Below are 19,742 nucleotides of genomic sequence, written 5' to 3'. Positions count from 1 at the left end.
ACTGTGCTGGTTAGTGCATTGTATAAGAGCAAGGACAAACTCAGTATCCAACTCCGACACGCTTTCAGGTAGAACAGGCCGAGAATATATCTCTCTACCTCTGTTTCTTAACTTCTTTCCGTCATGCTCTCTATCTCTACCTCTCAATTACTAATTGTTTCATTGCTCTCTCTCTTTTCTGTGTTTCTCTCCTCTTGGCCTCCTGCACTCCCCTCTCCGTTCCCCCTGGCCGGTAGCCTGTTCCTGGGATAGTGTTTTGGGTCTCCCCTTGCTCGCTGTCTGGGTCCAATTTGTCCAGCCATCTCACTGAGCAATATTAAACACAGCTCTCTGTAATCCACCCACTCTGCAGCTCCCCCGCCCAGCCACACACACACACGCCGCGCACCACACACTCAAGCACACACACAAATACATACGTGTGCAAGCGCGGACGCAGATGAATACACGCGGAAATGTACAAGCACTTCAACCCACAATGCATCACCAGCGGTGTCCAGCTGTTGTTCACAGGCTTAGGTCTACATGGTTCCTGTTGCTGGAGAACACCCCAGCTAATGAGGATGCCTGTAGTACATGACAGCTACAAAGTGTATGGTGCAAGCCTGTGTGTTTGCATGCAGGTACAGTGCCGTTGGAAAGTATTCAGACCCCTTGACTTAGTCCCACATTTTGTGACGTTACAGCCCTGTTATAAAACGGATTCATTTGTGTATTTTTTTCTCCTTATCAATCTACACACAATACCCCACATTTGGCAAATGTACTCCAAATCAAACAACTGAAAGATTACATTTACATAAGTATTCAGACCCTTTACTCAGCACTTTGTTAAAGCACCCCGAGTCTTCTTGGGTATGAATCTGCAAGCTTGGCACACCTGTATTTGGGGAGTTTCTCCCATTCTTCTCTGCAGATCCTCTCAGGCTCGGGGAGGTTGGATGGGGAGCGTCACTGCACAGCTATTTTCAGGTCTCTCCAGAGATGTTTGATTGGGTTCAAGTCCGGGCTTTGGCTGGGCCACTCAAGGACATTCAGAAACGTGTCCCAAAGCCACTCCTGTGCTGTCTTGGCTGTGTGTTTAGGATCATTGTCCTGTTGGAAGGTGAACCTTCACCCCCAGTCTGAGGTCCTGAGCGCTCTGGAGCAGGTTTTCATCAAGGACTGTACTGTACTTTGCTCTGTTCATCTTTCCCTCGATCCTGACTAGTCTACAAGTCCCTGCCGCTGAAAAACATCCCCACAGCATGATGCTGCCACCACCATGTTCCACTGTAGGGATGGTGCCAGGTTTCCTCCAGATGTGACGCTTGGCATTCAGGCCAAAGAGTTCAATCTTGGTTTCATCAGATCAGAGAATCTTGTTTCTCATGGTCTGAAAGTCTTTTATGTGCCTTTTGGCAAACTCCAAGCGGGCTGTCATGTGACTTTTACTGAGGAGTGGCTTCTCTCTGGCCACTCTACCATAAAGGCCTGATTGGTGGAGTGCTGCAGAGATGGTTGCTCTTCTGGAAATTTCTCCCATCTCCACAGAGGAACTCTGGAGCTCTGTCAGAGTGACCATGGGGTTCTTGGTCACCTCCCTGACCAAGGTCTTTCTCCCCCGTTTGCTCAGTTTGGCCGGGCGGGCAGCTCTAGGAAGAGTCTTGGTGGTTCCAAACTTCTTCCATTTAAGAATGATGGAGGCCACTGTGTTCTTGGGGACCTTCAATTCTGCAGAAATGTTTTGGTACCCTTCCCCAGATCTGTGCCTCGACACAATCCTGTCTCGGAGCTCTACGGACAATTCCTTCGACCTCATGGCTTGGTTTTTGCTCTGACATGCACTGTCAACAGTGGGACCTTATATAGACAGCTGTGTGCCTTTCCAAATCATGTCCAATCAATTGAATTTCCCACAAGTGGACTCTAATCAAGTTGTAGAAACATCTCAAGGATGATCAATGGAAACAGGATGCACCTGAGCTCATTTTTGAGTCTCATAGGAAAGGATCTGAATACATATGTAAATAAGGTATTTCTGTTTTTTGTTTATAATTCGTTTGAAAACATTTCTAAAAACTCGTTTTCTTATAGGGTATTGTGTGTGCAGATTGTTAAAATCCATTTTGAGATATAATTTTTTTTTCAAATCCATTTTAAAATTTGGCTGTAACGTAACAAAACGTGGAAAAAGTGAAGGGGTCTGAATACTTTCCAAATGCACCGTACAGTATATATATATATATATGTATTGTATATGCCTCACCTTGCAGCCAGTCCCTGAAGTAGTGGAGCCACATGAGTGGCAGCTGGCCGTTGTCCTCCCTCAGTACGTAGCGGATCGTGTTGAAGCTGCAGTGCAGCTGGTAGAGCAGGGGCTGGGCCTGGGAGTACTCCGCCCGCTGGGTCACCACGTACATGTTGTAGAAGGAGAAGAACTTGAACTGGGCCCCGATGAAGTCGTACTCGCTGGTCTCCCTGGGAACGATGTCGGTCAGCTCCAGCCCGTCCCGTACCCGCGTGGTCCCGTACAGACTGACCCCCAGCAGGACCAGGAACAGCAGGATGACTACCACCTGAAGAGAGGGAGGGACGGCGGGGCGGAGGGAGGAGGGGGGAGAGAGGGAGATAAGTACACAGTACGCTGAACATGGGTGGCCCTTTACAGATTGAAACCCAACGACCACAGAAACATCCCGCGTTCCAAAGTGGACTAGAGAGGAGTGTTGAGATGGGCCCCGGTCAAAATAAGTGCACTATGTAGGGAACAGGGTGCCATTTGGCACGCAGACAAGCGCACGTAAATACCGCTGGCAGGACCTGTTTTACTATCCCAGTTTAGTCACCCATCTCAACACTCCAGCCAGCATAATGTAGTGTCTGTCTGACCACAGACTGAGTCAGTCAGGTCAGGAGGTCAGTTTAAGGGCCCACCCAGGAGAGAAGACAGAGATCTTTTTAGTCAGAAACTGACCACAGACTGAAAGCCAGGTCTAGCCCTGCTCTAAGATATTTGACTACTAGAACGTACTCTAACTTACTACTGAGGCTCTGTGGTTAGATACGTCTGACTCAGCAGGCTCTGCGAGTTAGCCACCGCTGGGGAGGAACACGCAAGTGCGCGCGCAGGCACACACACACACACACACACACACACACACACACACACACACACACAGACAGACAGACCGACCTTGGTGGTGGGCTGCAGTAGGAAGGGGGCGTAGTGTTTCTCTGCGAAGGAGGCCAGGGTCCATCGGGAGCAGGGGGGCTCCAGACAGCGCAGCCGCAGAGAGGCCTCTCCAGACTGGGACAGCAGATCCCTGGAGGAGCTGGCACTCTCCCCCGACACACACACCCCCTCCCCCGCCTGGGGGGAGACAGGGGGAACGCCAGAGGAGGACGGGGGAGGAGGGAACGGGACTGAGCCGGAACCACGCCCACCATTGTTGTTGTTCAGGTTGCCGTGACTACTGCTACTCCCACTCCGGCTGTGATGGTTGCTATGGTGGTTGTTGTTGCCATGAACACCGTGACTGGTGTTGGGGTTGTTGGCGGGGCCGGTGGCTGTGGGTGTAAACGGTTGTACGGAGATCTGGGACCTGGGTTCGGCCGTAGTGTAGAAGGCCTGAGTCCTGGGGTCGTACTCTGTCCTCAGCTGGACGGTAGACTGCATGGTGATCTGAGTCTGCTGGGAGAAACCATGGCTGCTGTAGGAGGGAGGGGGGGTGCGGAAGGAGGTAGGAGGGGGGCTGTAGTGACTGCCGTCTGCTCCGTCCAGGTAAGCCTGGGGTTCGATCTGGATCACCCTGTTAGCACACGGGCTGGAGAGACACAGACAGAGAGTTAGCACACAGGCTGGGGGACAGACAGACAGACAGACAGACAGACAGACAGACAGACAGACAGAGAGTTAGCACACAGGCTGGGGGACAGACAGACAGACAGACAGACAGACAGACAGACAGACAGAGAGTTAGCACACAGGCTGGGGGACAGACAGACAGACAGACAGACAGACAGACAGACAGACAGACAGAGAGTTAGCACACAGGCTGGGGGACAGACAGACAGACAGAGAGTTAGCACACAGGCTGGGGGACAGACAGACAGACAGAGAGTTAGCACACAGGCTGGGGGACAGACAGACAGACAGACAGAGAGTTAGCACACCGGCTGGGGGACAGACACACAGCTAGCAGCGGCGCTGGATATGTTTGGTATATGTGCCCGTATGTACTTCTGGGAGTGTATTGAATGTGTGACTCTGCGAGTGTTATGGAGCTGAACATGCACAGACAGGCAGGTGATGTTTAATAAAGAGAGAGAAGGATAAACAGACAGACAGACAGACAGACAGCACACTCTAAACAGTAATTAAAGGATCAGTTAGGGAAGTTGAGGTAGAGATACACTCAGCTGTAATCACATGGAAAAATATGACACATGACACACCTTTATGAACCACAGGGTGCGGAGAGATATACAGTGTGTGTGCGTGCGCGCGTGTGTGTATTTGTAGAGATTATGTGTGTGTGTGTGTGTGTGTGTGTGTTACCTGTAGAAGCAGCAGAAGATGTCAAAGCGGCGGTCCTCTCTGCGATACAGGTCCATACTGAGGATGGCAGGGAAGATGAGCAGTACCATGGCAAAGTTAAACACCACCACCACCGCAGCCTGGCCAGGGAGAACACACACACACACACACACACACACACACACACACACACACACACACACACACAGAACAATTGGTTAACTTATCAGGCTGCCATGAGTTGGGAGGGGGTAGTTTATAGAGTTCCTAAAAGGGGTCTGCACAGAATACGCCAACCAAGGAGGGGGTAGTTTATAGAGTTCCTAAAAGGGGTCTGCACAGAATACGCCAACCAAGGAGGGGGTAGTTTATAGAGTTCCTAAAAGGGGTATGCACAGAATACGCCAACCAAGGAGGGGGTAGTTTATAGAGTTCCTAAAAGGGGTCTGCACAGAATACGCCAACCAAGGAGGGGGTAGTTTATAGAGTTCCTAAAAGGGGTCTGCACAGAATACGCCAACCAAGCCGACGAAGCGTAGCGCAGTGTCGCTTCTCGTCACAAAAAGGGCGGCTCCTTATAGCGTGCTCGTTACTACCGTATCGCATGGAAATTGTAACGCGCCGTATCATACTTTCCGTAACCATGGGGGCAGTGTTGTGTAGGCAAGGAAGCTTGCTTGGTTCCTTGATCTGATCTGTAGGCTATAGGTTATTGCATGAAATTAGCCTATTTTGCATTAATAAGCAAATGTAATATCAGCAACTGTTCAAACAATAAACCAAACAAAATTATAGCCTTATTAGAACCCCCCCCCAAACAATTTTTATTTTTATTTTGTTTAGAAGTAATAGGTAGTAACTTCAGCCTACTGTAAAAACAGCTTCAAGATATGTGCTTTTTCTCCACGACTAAAACATGATGATATTCTATTTTTAGCTGATATGGGAGTGAATACATTGGCACAGCATATGAAACTGGGATAATATTGTAGGTTACACAAGCAAGTATACGAATATTTGCCGGGGCATATTATTTCATTATAAATCGGATTATTTCACATGGAGATGAGGGAAGCTAATCAACTTGAAAATCACTTAAACGTCAAGATCAAATGAAATTGTATTTGTCACATGAGCAGAATACAACAGATGTAGACCTTACTGTGAAATGCTTACTTATGAGCCCTTAACCAACATTGCAAAATATTTACTAAATAAACTAAAGTAAAAAGTAACACAATAAAATAACAATAATGAGACTATATACACGGGGTACCGGTGCCAAGTCAATGTGCGGGGGTACAGGTTAGTCGAAGTAATTTGTACATGTAGGTGGGGGTAAAGTGACTATGCATAGATAATAAACATCAAGTAGCAGCAGTGTAAAAACAAAAGTAAACAGTAAATACTGAGTACGGAAGGCCGTTTGATTAATTGTTCAGCAGACTTATGGCTTGGGGGTAGGAGCTGATGAGGAGCCTTTTGGAACTAGACTTGGCGCTCCGGTACCGCTCGCCGTGCGGTAGCAGAGAGAAGAGTCTATAACTTGGGTGACTGGAGTCTTTGACAATTTTTTTGTCTTTCCTCTGACACCGCATAGTATATAGGTCCTGGATGGCAGGAAGCCTGGCCCCAGTGATGTACTGGGCCATATGCAGTACCCTCTGTAGCGCCTTAAGGTCAGATGCCGAGCAGTTGCCATACCAGGTGGTGATGCAACCGGTCAGGATGCTCTCGATGGTGCAGCTGTAGAACTTTTTGAGGATCTGGGGACCCATGCTGTCTTGGTTAAGTTTGCTGTCTTGGTTTAGTTTGACATTAAATAAGCAGCCTATTTTGCATTGATAACCAAACATAATCTTAGCGACTGTTCAAACAATAAACCAAACAACATTGTAGCCTTATAGAATCACCCCAAAATGTAAGTGATTATTATTCTAGGTTAAAACTGACAGCCATGTGCTATTTTCTCCTTGATTTTTTGTTTTTTTTGCTGATATGGGAAAAAATACATTGAAACAGCATTTCAAATTAGGATAATCTTGTAGGTTACACTGGCAAGTATAAGAATATTTGCCAGGGCATATTATTGAATTATAAATCAGATTAGTTCACATGGAGATGTGTGAAGCTAAAAGTCTAGCTAGCTTGCAGTGTTAGCCAATTTGCAAGCAAGACAAGACAACAAGACAAGACACTCTACTTTTGTTTTCACAACAAATAAGTAGACAACAAGAAAATCCAAGAATCCACCCCAAAAGGTATTTTGTTTAGAAGTATTAACTAGTGATTACAGGCTATTGTGAAATGGTAGAACCTGCTGTAGCCAACTAGCTAGTCATGTACTTTTTTCTCCATGACCAAAACATGAAGTTATATTTTTAGATGATATGGGAATGAAAACACAAGCAGCTTGTCAAATCGGGATAATGTGTTAAGTTATACTAGTATAAGAATATTTGCCGGGCATATTCTTTTATTATAAATCTGATTATTTCACATGGCGATGTGGGAAGTTAAAAAGGCTGGCTAGCTTGCTATGTTTTAGACAGGCTAAAGCCAGCTACCAAGGCTGCCAGCTAGCTACTACTTAGGGAGGGAAGGCGACTCTTCTTTGTTTTCGCCAAATAAAGACAAAAATACAAGACTTTGCTTTCGGCTCCTTGTGAATCGGAGTGGGACTGGAGAGGATATCATGTTACAAAAGGTGTCACCTACTCCAAAAATACATTTTTACCTGGCTAAAAGAGAAATAATATAATATCTATTGTTTACAGGAAACTAACTCTGCAAATATAGATGAGGAAAAGGACTGGGAGGGAGAAATACATTTTTGTCATGGGCAAAGAAACTCAAAAGGGGTGATTATACTAATTCGTAAAAATGTTGTTCTGGTTGTGGAAAATGTACAAACAGATCCTCAATGAAATGTATTATTTTAAATATGCTATTGGACCAAAAACAGATCTGGCGAATTGATCAATATTGGCCAAATAATGATGATCCACACTTCTTCTAAAATATATAGAATAATCTATTGAGCTCACAAGCAACGAATGAATCTATTATTATTGTGGGAGGTTATAATACGGTTTGAAGTACCTCAATGGATCGTAAAGAAAGTCACACTACAAACTATCTCCCTCAAGCACTTAAGGAGATCACACATATCATGGATACATTAGAACTAGTGGATATATGGAGGCTGAACAACCCTGACCTAGTGAGATATATATGGCTTAATCAAGCTAGTCGTCTTGATTACTTCCTGGAATCATTCTTGCTGGCATCAAAAGTAAAAAAATATTAATAGGAGACCGAATGCGATCGGACCACCATCTAATTGGCCTCCATATAACTTGCAGAATTTCCAAGTGGATGGGGATATTGGAAAATGAATAAAAGCCTATTGGATGACAATTTGTTCTTAACTAAGACAAAATAATTAATAATTTAGTTTTTTTCTGCACAACATAGGTACAGCAGATCTCCTTATTGTATGGGACACTTTTACATGTACTTTTGGAGGCCATTCATCATACAACACTCATCATTGTATTATAAACAAAAGCGGTTTAGATTCAAAGAGATTAGACTAATAAAGGAAATAGAGGAAATAACAGAGCAGGTAGATGGTCATGGAAACTGTACTATAGAGGCACAAAATAGGTTAGAGGAAAAACAAAAAGAATTGGAGGTACTTATTCAAGAACGATCAAGTGTAATGTATTACAAAAATAAAGCGGATGGGATTGAAAACGGGGAAAAATGCACAACATTTTTCTTGAATCTTCAACATCGAAATGCTACCAAAAAGAATTTACAGAAATCATCCATGATTCACAAAATTATATTTTGAAAGAGGTAGCAAAATATTTTAAGCATATGTTTTCTTTTCAGTTTCCTCCATTTCCACTGAATGATGTTAACTGTAAGGATTTCTTCCCTAATAATAATAATAAAGTTAATTTAAAACATTTACAGAAAGACCTGTGTGAACATCAACTTACAAAAGAGGAACTTAATGATGCAATTAAATCTTTCCAGTCTGGAAAAACACCAGGGCTTGATGGTATACCAGTAGAGGTACATCAGACATTTTTTAATGTTTTTTATGTACTAAAATATCCATTATTAGCATGCCTCTTACACTTCAATGTTGTGATGCGAAAATCCTGGCGAAATGCATAGCGGTGAATCTCTTATACAATGGGTAAAAATTATGTACAGCAACCACAGATGTAAAATAGTAAATAATGGTTACTTCTCAGAAAGTATAGAGATTTTAAGAGGAGTAAAACAAGGCTGTCTGTTGTCTCCATATCTATTTATTATGGCCATTGAAATGCTAGCTATCAAAATTAGCTCCAACAAGAACATCAAGGGGTTAGAAATTCAGGGGTAAAAACAAAAGTGTCAATGTAAGACTCAAGTTTTTTCTTAAGTCCGCAATCTGGATCCCTGCACAGTCTTATTGAAGATCTTGATCACTTTTCTAGCCTCTCTGGACTAAAACCTACATATGACAAGTGTACCATATTACATATTGGATCGTTAAAAGACACAGTGTTTACACTACCTTGTAGTTTACCGATAAAATGGGCGGATGGTGAAGTAGACACACTTGGTATTCACATCTCAAAAAATGTAAATGAGCTTACCACAATCAATTTCATTAGAAAGTTTGGAAAAATAGATAAGATTCTGCAACCATGGAGAGGTTGGTCCTATCACAGTTTACTTACTTACTAATGGCGCTGCCTACTTCAGACGACTCGTTTTTAAATCATAAGAGCAAAGAATATTTCACTTTATTTGGAACGCTAAGGCGGACAAAATTAAACGTGCCTATTTATATAATGAATATGAATTTGGGGGGCTAAAACGATTAAATATTACATCTTTAAAACTCACTAAAAGCTTCACTCATATATAAGTTATACTTAAACCCAAAATGGTTCTCCAGTAGATTATTAAGAAAGGCTCATCCTTGGCCTTTTTGCCTTTATACAGATTACAACCTCTCATTTCCCGAATCATTTAAAATAAATTTTGTTTAGTATCGCCCTTTCTTAAACAAGCCATACGAAGCTGGTTACAGTTTCAGTTTACCCTCCAGAAAAGATAGAACAAATATTACAACAAATGTTATGGTTAAACTCAAATATACTGATTAATAAAAAAACATTATTTATGGAAAGAAATTGAATTTTAAAAAATGTATGTATTAATGATATTAGGTATAGAAACGATGGAGTTATGTCACATACGCAGCTATCGAAAATATATGGGAATGTCTGCTTAATCCAAACTTACAACCAACTGATTGCAGCACTACCACAAAAATGGAGGAGGCAAGTGGAAAAGAGAGAAGGAAGGGAACTTGTTTGCCTGCCATATATTGAAGATACAAATTGTCTGAAAGGAACTGGCATAAATAGAAAAATATACTAGTTTCTTTGAGGACAAAAATGTTGACAGCTGCGCCATACAGGTTGCAAAATAAATGGGAAGAGATTTTCAATGTACCGATTCCATGGCACATGGTTTATGAACTGGTACACACACAAAAAAAAACGTTGTGTTTTTTCAATTTAAATTATTATACAAAATTCTTGCCACCAACAGAATGCTATATATATGGGACAAACAAACAATCTCAGCTCTGTAGATTTGCTGCGAAGAGACTGAATCCCAAGATTATTTATTCTGGTATTGCCCATATATAGCTTGTTTATTGTCACAGGTTCAGGAATGGTTAAAATTAACCTTACCAATAGCAGTGTTGGGCGATTTGGAAAGCCATGGTCAGTCAATAAATAATATAATAATACTCGTGGGAAAGGTTTTCATCTTTAGCTCACAATCTGTAGATACTATACGATTAGAAAGTTTATAAATGTATGTAAAACATCACAGCACAATTGAAAAGTATATGGCACATGGAAACCAAACGAGGGTGGTCTATGGTGATAGGTGGGATGGGCTGAGAGGTGGGATTAAAGAGTTTATGTATGGTAATAAATTATTGTTACGTGACTGCTTTATACAAAAGTACCATGTACAGTACCAGTCAAAAGTTTGGACAAACCTACTGTCACGTTCTGACCTTAGTTTATTTTTTATGTCTTTTTGTTAGGTTGGTCAGGGCGTGAGTTGGGGTGGGCAGTCTATGTTCTTTTTTCTAGGTTGTTTGATTTCTATGTGTTTGGCCTGGTGTGGTTCCCAATCAGAGGCAGCTGTTTATCATTGTCTCTGATTGGGAGCCATATTTAGGTAGCCTGTTTTCCATTGTGTGTTGTGGGTGGTTATTTTCTGTTTCAGTGTTTGCACCATACGGGACTGTTTCGGTTGTTTGTTTGTACTTTTGTTATTTTGTTCAGTGTTCTGTTTTTTTATTAAATATCTCATTATGGACACTTACCACGCTGCACATTGGTCCGATCCTTGCTACTCCTCCTCAGACGAAGAGGAAATCCGTTACACCTACTCATTCAAGGGGTTTTTCTTTATTTTTAGCTTCATGAGGTCGTCACTTGGAATGCATTTCAGTTAACAGGTGTGCCTTCTTAAAAGTTCATTTGTGGAATTTCTTTCCTTCTTCATGCGTTTAAGCAAATCAGTTGTGTTGTGACAAGGTAGGGGTGGTATACAGAAGATAGCCCTGTTTGGTAAAACACCAAGTCCATATTATGGCAAGAACAGCTCAAATAAGCAAAGAAAAATTACAGTCCATCATTACTTTAAGACATGAAGGTCAGTCAATCCGGAAAATGTCAAGAACTTTGATAGTTTCTTAAAGCGCAGTCTCAAAAAACATCAAGCGCTATGATGAAACTGGCTCTCATGAGGACTGCAACAGGAAAGGAAGACCCAGAGTTACCTCTGCTGCAGAGGATATGTTCTTTAGAGTTACCAGCCTCAGAAATAGCAGCCCAAATAAATGCTTCACAGAGTTCAAGTAACAGACACATCTCAACATCAACTGTTCAAATGAGACTGTGTGAACCAAGCTTTCATGGTCGAAATACTGCAAAGAAACCACTACTAAAGGACACCGATAATAAGAAGAGACTTGCTTGGCCAAGAAACATGAGAAATGGACATTAGACCAGTGGTAATCTGTCCTTTTGGTCTGATGAGTCCAAATGTGAGATTTTTGGTTCCAACCGCCGTGTCTTTCTGAGACGCATAGCAGGTGAACGGATGATCTCTGCATGCGTGGTTCCCATCATGAAGCATGGAGGAGGAGGTGTGATGGTGTGGGGGTGCTTTGCCGGATGACACTGTCTGTGATTTATTTAGAATTCAAGGCACACTTAACCAGCATGGCTACCAAAGCATTCTGCAGCGAAATGGCATCCCATCTGGTTTGTGCTTAGTGGGATTATCATTTGTTTTTCAACAGGACAATGACCCAACACACCTCCAGGCTGTGTAAGGGCTATTTGACCAAGAAGAAGAGTGATGGAGTGCTGCATCAGATGACCTGGCCTCCACAATCACCCGACCTCAACCCAATTGAGATGGTTTGGGATGAGTTGGACTGCAGAGTGAAGGAAAAGCAACCAACAAGTGCTCAGCATATGTGGGAACTCCTTCAAGACTGTTGTTAAAGCATTCCAGGTGAAGATGGTTGAGAGAATGCCAAGAGTGTTCAAAGCAAAAGGTGGCTACTTTGAAAAATCTCAAATATAAAATATATTTTGATTTGTTTAACACTTTTTTAGTTACTACATGATTCCATATGTGTAATTTCATAGTTTTGATGTCTTCACTATTATTCTACAATATAGAACTTTTTTTTAAATAAAGAAAAACCCTTGAATCACCAACGAACTATCATGGTCCAAACATATCAAGACAGTCGTAAAGAGGGCACGACTAAACCTTTTCCCCCTCAGGAGACTGAAAAGATTTGGCATGGGTCTCCAAATCCTCAAAAGGTTCTACAACTGCACCATCGAGAGCGTCCTGACCGGTTGCATCACCGCCTGGTATGGCAACTGCTTGGCATCTGACCGTTAGGTGCTACAGAGGGTAGTGCGAACAGCCCAGTACATCACTGGGGCCAAGCTTCCTGCCTTCCAGGACCTATATAATAGGCGGTGTCAGAGGAAAGCCCATAAAATTGTCAGACTCCAGTCACCCAAGTTATAGACTGTTTTCTCTGCACTCGCTGTTTGTTTGTTATCTATGCATAGTCACTTCCTCCCCACCTACATGTACAGATTAACTCAACTAGACACCTGTACCCTCGCACACTGACTCGGTACCGGTGCCCCGTGTATATAGCCTCGTTATTGTTATTCTTATTGTGTTACTTTTTTATTTTAGTCTACTTGGTAAATATTTTCTTAACTCTTCTTGAACTGCACTGTTGGTTAAGGGCTTGTAAGTAAGCATTTTCACAGTAAAGTCTACACTTGTTGTACTCGGCGCATGTGACAAATAAAGTTGAATTGGATTTGATTGAGTAGGTGTGTCCAAACTTTTGACTGGTACTGTATGTAAAATGCCTATGTAAAATGTATGTACTGTATACGTAGCAGAAAAGCTGTAAAAAAATGTTTTTAAAAACTTCAAAGATATGTGTCCTCTGAAGAGGGGTGGTGGTGGATGGGTTAATAAAAAATAAGAAGGAAAAAAAGAGTGTGAGTGTGTAAGAGGAGAACTTGAGAGAAAATAAAACGAGAGAGAGAGAGTAGTGTGTAGCTCTTAGAGCTGTAAAGAGTAGAGGGTGGGGGTTGGGGTTAGGCTGGGGCCCTGCCCAGAGTACAATCTGGATCCTGTGTAGCTGCCAGACCACTGAACACACACACACAAGCACACACACACTAAGTCCTGTGTGTGTGCCAGGCCACCCAAGGAGACAGAGGCCTGCAGGGCTTGAGGTGATGAACAGGCGCAACGGCTCAGAGACAACACACACCCCTACACACACACACACCCTACACACACACACACACCCCCCTACACACACACACACACACACACACACCCCTACACACACCCCTACACACGCATGCACTCAAGAACACACTCTCTCTCACACACACACACACACACACACACACACACACACACACACACACACACACACACACACACACACACACACACACACACACACACACACACACACACACACACACACACACACACACAGGCTCTCACTACTGCCAGTTTACAGCAACCTATTCCATCCCACTGTAACCACGCCTTAACACCAACCAGACACACACACCGCTCCCCCTCTCTCATTCCTTACCTTCCTTACCTCACAAGTCTCAATTCCATGCACAGCACAAGAAAGCGAGAAAGGTAGAGAGAGAAAAGGGAGAGAGGGGAGTGAGGGTGAGGGGGGGGGAGTAAGATGGAGGAGGGAGACAGAACGGAACACATAGATTCTTAGTCTGACCACACAAACACATGACATTTCTGTTGCTCCCAGCTCCGTAAGGCTTTTCCTAATGAAATCAACCTCTAAACCCACACAAACACGCCCGGTGTGGCCATTGGCTGACCCCAGTAAAGAGACCGGAGCTGTAGTGTGCTTTATCTTCCTCTCTTTGTCTAGCTCAGATCCACACTCTTTTGTTTCTTCCAGACTGAAGGAGGGGAGGAAATGGAGAGATGGGATAAAGAGAGAGAGAGAGAGAGAGAGAGAGAGAGATAGAGAGAGAGAAAAGAGAGACAAATCCCTCTGTTCCAGAGAGGAGTCGACTGGAGGAAGTTGTTAATGCTGATAAAGACAAGAATGTGCTTTCAGACACACGCACACACACTCCCACGCATGCCTGCGCGCACACACACACACACTCACACACCTCCATGTATGGTATTTGTCTGTGATGTGTGTCCTGGTTCTATCAGACCTTTGGGCTAAGTAGAGCATGTTTGACAGACCCCTGTACTAAAGCCATCTGTCCACACATACTAATATCAGCTTCACTGTGAAAGAAGAGTAATGTCTCGCCTGTATCAGAAGGGGGGGGGGGGGGGGGGGGGGGGGGGTTGCGTGTAGGTGAGTGTGTGTGTGTGAGTTGTGTACGTCCAGACTTATCTGCGCCGTGGTATGTGTAGCGTGCAGCTGGGCTTGTTGTCAGGCCAATGGCACATGAACTCAGCCACCTCTTCCTTGGGTCAGAGGTCAAACAGCAGCGTGCGTGTGTGTGTCAAGGTATTCCGCCACACGCACAGATGAGAGAGGGAGAGAGAGTGGAAGCAGACATATAGACAGACACGTAGATGAGGAGAGAGGATGACTGACCTCTCTAACCCCCAGGATTTTCTGCCTGTTTCCTCTGTCACCCCCCCCCCCTCCTCTATCTCTTTGTGGTGTGATGACATTACTAATTAATGACAGATCTGAGATAGGACCCCCCCCCCCCAACCCTCCTAACACCCCCACCCTACTCCCCTCTAACCTCTCTCTCTACCTACCTCCCACACTGATATCACAAGCACACACACACATGGATTGGGTTACGTGGACTCAACCGGGACAGATATTGGGCCCACCACTAACACAATCAAATCAAATCAAATCGAATTTGATTTGTCACATGCGTCGAATACAACAGGTGTAGACCTTACCGTGAAATGCTTACTTACAAGCCCTTAACCAACAATGCAGTTGAAAATATTTACTAAATAAACTAAAATAAAAAATAAATAAAATAAAAAGTACCACAATAAAATAACAATAACAAGGAAATATACAGGCGGTACCGATACAGTGTGTCACAAAGTGGGTCTAGGGATATACACACACATGGCCTCACTCACTCACTCACTCACTCACTCACTCACTCTCAGTTTGATGAATGAAATCAAAAAAAGCGCCTCAAGAAATCTGGGGCCAATGAAGGCTGATGAACGGGGACTGTTAGAAGGTAGGCCCTCACACACGCACACATACACACACATACACACACATACACACACACACACACACACACACACAGGTACCTGCAGAGAGAAGGCTCGTAGGGCAGGTATAGGGATGAGGGCTGCCATGAAGAAAGCGGTGACGTTACTGATAGAGGTGAGAGCTACACTTGCTCCTGTCCTCTTCAAACACTCCCCCGTACGGTCCTACATCACACAGAGAGAGAGAGAGAGAGAGAGAGAGAGAGAGAGAGAGAGAGAGAGAGAGAGAGAGAGAGTTAGAACGCATTAGAATTCCCAACCAACAGGATATATGTATTGGATTGGGAGGGAGGGGGGGGGGGATATCAACAGCTGCAAAAAAAATCATTTTACGTTCCAACTTCCAACTTGATCTAAAGGCAAATGTTTGATTTGATGAAGATATCTGACAGGGTGATTAACAGCTTTTGACATTGATTTGATGAAATGTCTCCATCTTCTGCCTCGGGTGATTAGGAGTGGAATACAGCGCACTTGCTTATCTCTCCATTACACCGCAATAAGCTCCAGATTAGGAAGACTGCATGTGGCGTGTGTGGCTTTTTAGAGGAACAGAGAGCGCTTTCTACACACGTTAACGTGAACCCCCCCCACCCCCACCACCAAAAAATACACTTATCTCACTTAACTGCTGCAGGCACAAAACCCTCTTCATCATGTCTTACCCCTATCTGCTCCAAATGGATCTACACACACACACACACACACACACACACACACACACACACACACACACACACACACACACACACACACACACACACACACACACACACACACACACACACAGCCCTCAGAGGGTTTGCTGGCGTGTGTGTGTGTGTGAAGTGTTGAGGACGTGCAGGACCACACACAGAGCTGGTGAGTGTGTGTCAGACAGAGGAGAGATCAGGTTCCGTTTACTTCTCATCTCCGCCACATAAAGGAAACCGGGGGATGGAGGGATGGAGGGAGGAGAGGTGCGTGGGGGAAAAACAAAAACAAGCAAATACATGTCTGTGTTTTCCCCTTCGCACGCCGGAGACGGAAAATAATCCTCTCCACATGCACACACACACATTTGTTTTGATTTTCATTCAAAATCCTATTTTCCCTAACCCTAAACATTACCCTAACCCTAACCCTAACTGCTAACCCTAAAAGTATCCTTAACCCTTAACCTAACCCCTAAGCCTAAAATAACCGTTTTCCTTGTGGGGACCGGCGAAATGTCCCCACTTGTCTGAATTTTCCTAGTTTTACTATCCCTGTGAGGACTTCTGCTCCCCTCAAGGATAGTTAAAAACAAACAAACACACACACACACACACACACACAAACAAACACACACACACAAACACGCACCAAAGTTAAACCCAGTAAAAGCCTCTCTCGTCTTGCCTGCTAGCAAAACCTATACTTATTTTTTGACTACACAAAAGTTCTGTTCACATGTTCCAGATATCTGCACACAGCGGTGTATATACTGAATGCTTCTACCTTCCTTTGAATGTCTGGCTGTGTGTGTGTGTGTGTGTGTGTGTGTGTGTGTGTGTGTGTGTGTGTGTGTGTGTGTGTGTGTGTGTGTGTGTGTGTGTGTGTGTGTGTGTTGATGTTGCACCACAGGCGGAGACAGGCTCACACACATTCCTCTAGGTGAGCGATAAGAGGAGGGGGAGACAGAGAGGGGGAGAGAGGGAGAGAGGGAAGAGGGGGGTGGAGGTTGGGGCTGTTCAATCTTCCCCTCTTATCAAGGGCACATTTAGACCTGGGAAACTCACCTGGTCCCATATTCAAAAAGAGACTCAGAGTGTTGATCCAGCATCAGGATCCCCCTGCACAGTGTTGCTGCTGTGGAAGCATAGTGTTGTTGCTGTGGAAGCATAGTGTTGCTGCTGTGGAAGCATAGTGTTGTTGCTGTGGAAGCACAGTGTTGTTGCTGTGGAAGCACAGTGTTGCTGCTGTGGAAGCATAGTGTTGCTGCTGTGGAAGCATAGTGTTGCTGCTGTGGAAGCATAGTGTTGCTGCTGTGGAAGCATAGTGTTGCTGCTGTGGAAGCATAGTGTTGCTGCTGTGGAAGCATAGTGTTGCTGCTGTGGAAGCATAGTGTTGCTGCTGTGGAAGCATAGTGTTGCTGCTGTGGAAGCATAGTGTTGCTGCTGTGGAAGCATAGTGTTGTTGCTGTGGAAGCATAGTGTTGTTGCTGTGGAAGCATAGTGTTGTTGCTGTGGAAGCATAGTGTTGTTGCTGTGGAAGCATAGTGTTGTTGCTGTGGAAGCATAGTGTTGTTGCTGTGGAAGCATAGTGTTGTTGCTGTGGAAGCATAGTGTTGCTGCTGTGGAAGCATAGTGTTGTTGCTGTGGAAGCATAGTGTTGTTGCTGTGGAAGCATAGTGTTGCTGCTGTGGAAGCATAGTGTTGTGCTGTGGAAGCATAGTGTTGTTGCTGTGGAAGCATAGTGTTGCCACTGTGGAAGCATAGTGTTGCTGCTGTGGAAGCATAGTGTTGTTGCTGTGTCTCACCTCAAAGGGGATCTTCTTGTTCTGTCCCGTCTCACTGAACGCGTGGGCCAGGAGAAACACATCATCCACACCCACGCCTAGTGCCAGGAACGGTAGCACCTGAAACACACACATCCGTTAGTCAGTCTGTGTGGCTGTGAATGCTGTGTGTGACTGAGGTCTCAATGATGGATTATCTGCCTGCAGTACATACAAGAGGCGGTGTGTGTAACCTTTGACTGATTGATGTGTGTCTGTGTGTGTGTGTGTGTGTTTGCTACCTGTGTGGTGGCAGCGTTGAAGGATATGCCCAACAGAGAGCAGAGCCCCAGGCCTGCAGCCACAGACAGCGCCACCAAGAGGACACCGGCCAGTCCTACAGCTCCCTGAGACTTAGCACAGTCCCAACGTAGCATGGTCAGACAAGCATAGGCCAACTATACAGAATGAGAAAGAGAGAGTCAACACACACACGCGCGCGCACACACACACACAGCTATGGTTGATGTAGTGGGTGGAGCCGCAGGTGTGTGTCGTCAGTCACCATCAGCAGGTAGCCGCTGGCCACTCGTATGACGCTGACATCAGAGAAAGACTTGAGGATGTCTTCCAGAGTGGTGGTGGTAAACGACAAAACCTTCTGAGACGAGTTGACGGCTACACTCTGCTGTACTGCCTGGAGAGAGAGAGGGAGAGAGGGAAGGAGGGAGGGAGGGGGAAAGAGAGGGAAAGAGGGAGAGAGAAAGAGAGAGTGAGAGGGAAGGAGAGAAAGAGAGCGAGAGAGAGCGAGAGGGAAGGAGAGAGAGAGGGAGGGAGGGAGAGAGAGCGAGAGGGAAGGAGAGAGAGAGGGAGGGAGGGAGAGAGAGCGAGAGGGAAGGAGAGAGAGAGGGAGGGAGGGAGAGAGAGCGAGAGGGAAGGAGAGAGGGAGGGTCAGTCAGAAATATTACATGTTGAATGTGATGTAAAAGCAACACTAGACAGTGAGTAGAACAGTCTATAGTAGAGTACTGCAGCTGCGACTATACACACACACACACACACACACACACACACACACACACACACACACACACACACACACACACACACACACACACACACACACACACACACACACACACACACACACACACACACACACAGACACACACACACACAGAGACACACACAGACAGACACACACACAACGCTCGACACTTCTCTGGACTTTCACTGATGCTTACCAGAGCACCGTTTCATTGATCAACACACAACCATACACACACACACACACACACACACCACACACACACACAGTAGAGTCTCTTTCCCTGATGCTTACCAGAGCAGTATTTCATTGATAAAAATACAGTTCTCTCAAACAAATGATCACACCTCTTCCCTCAAACTGGGCCCCAAGATGAATGGCTGACACACACGCACACTCTCACTCGCACACACACACACAGAGAGAGCCACACCGTGCGGAGCTCGGAGGCCTTCAAAAACAAAGAGCAGATGATGTCACGCATGAGCCACCAATGGGTCCACAGCTGGAAAATAGATTGTGTGTGTGTGTGTGTTAAAGAGTTTCAACGCCCACCAAATGTGTTCCAGATGTCCTACTCTCCCCTGCACAGCCCCGAACTCTAACCGACCGCCACACACCCTCACTGGGCCAAATATCTACTGGGGGCCCAGGCTTACATATGTGGCCTACCAGGGTCCCAGACGGCAAGTTCAGATACAGGACGTAAAACTTCAGCTTTAGAGACGGGGCATGGGCTATACTGGGGGCCCAGGCTTCACGTGTGTGGATGCTGGGCTGAC

At 44.9% G+C, this 19,742-nt stretch overlaps 1 protein-coding gene across 1 annotated transcript in view; it reads right to left on the bottom strand.

Annotated features, from left to right (window-relative positions):
* LOC129852877 (protein patched homolog 1-like) overlaps window positions 1-19,742 on the bottom strand; it is an 85,244-nt gene that overhangs the window by 33,380 nt on the left and 32,122 nt on the right. The window contains exons 9-15 of the mRNA XM_055918495.1: window positions 18,478-18,609; window positions 18,215-18,370; window positions 17,955-18,053; window positions 15,494-15,619; window positions 4,541-4,659; window positions 3,176-3,806; window positions 2,244-2,558 (exon numbers count right to left, since the gene is read on the bottom strand). Coding sequence (XP_055774470.1) covers window positions 2,244-2,558; window positions 3,176-3,806; window positions 4,541-4,659; window positions 15,494-15,619; window positions 17,955-18,053; window positions 18,215-18,370; window positions 18,478-18,609 — 1,578 coding nt within the window. The remainder of the gene's footprint in view (window positions 1-2,243; window positions 2,559-3,175; window positions 3,807-4,540; window positions 4,660-15,493; window positions 15,620-17,954; window positions 18,054-18,214; window positions 18,371-18,477; window positions 18,610-19,742) is intronic.

The sequence above is a fragment of the Salvelinus fontinalis genome, chromosome 4 (genome assembly GCF_029448725.1).
Source record: "Salvelinus fontinalis isolate EN_2023a chromosome 4, ASM2944872v1, whole genome shotgun sequence".
Lineage (NCBI taxonomy): Eukaryota > Metazoa > Chordata > Actinopteri > Salmoniformes > Salmonidae > Salvelinus > Salvelinus fontinalis.
Note: the sequence above shows the minus strand (reverse complement) of the source record. Positions and strands in the feature narration are given on the sequence as shown.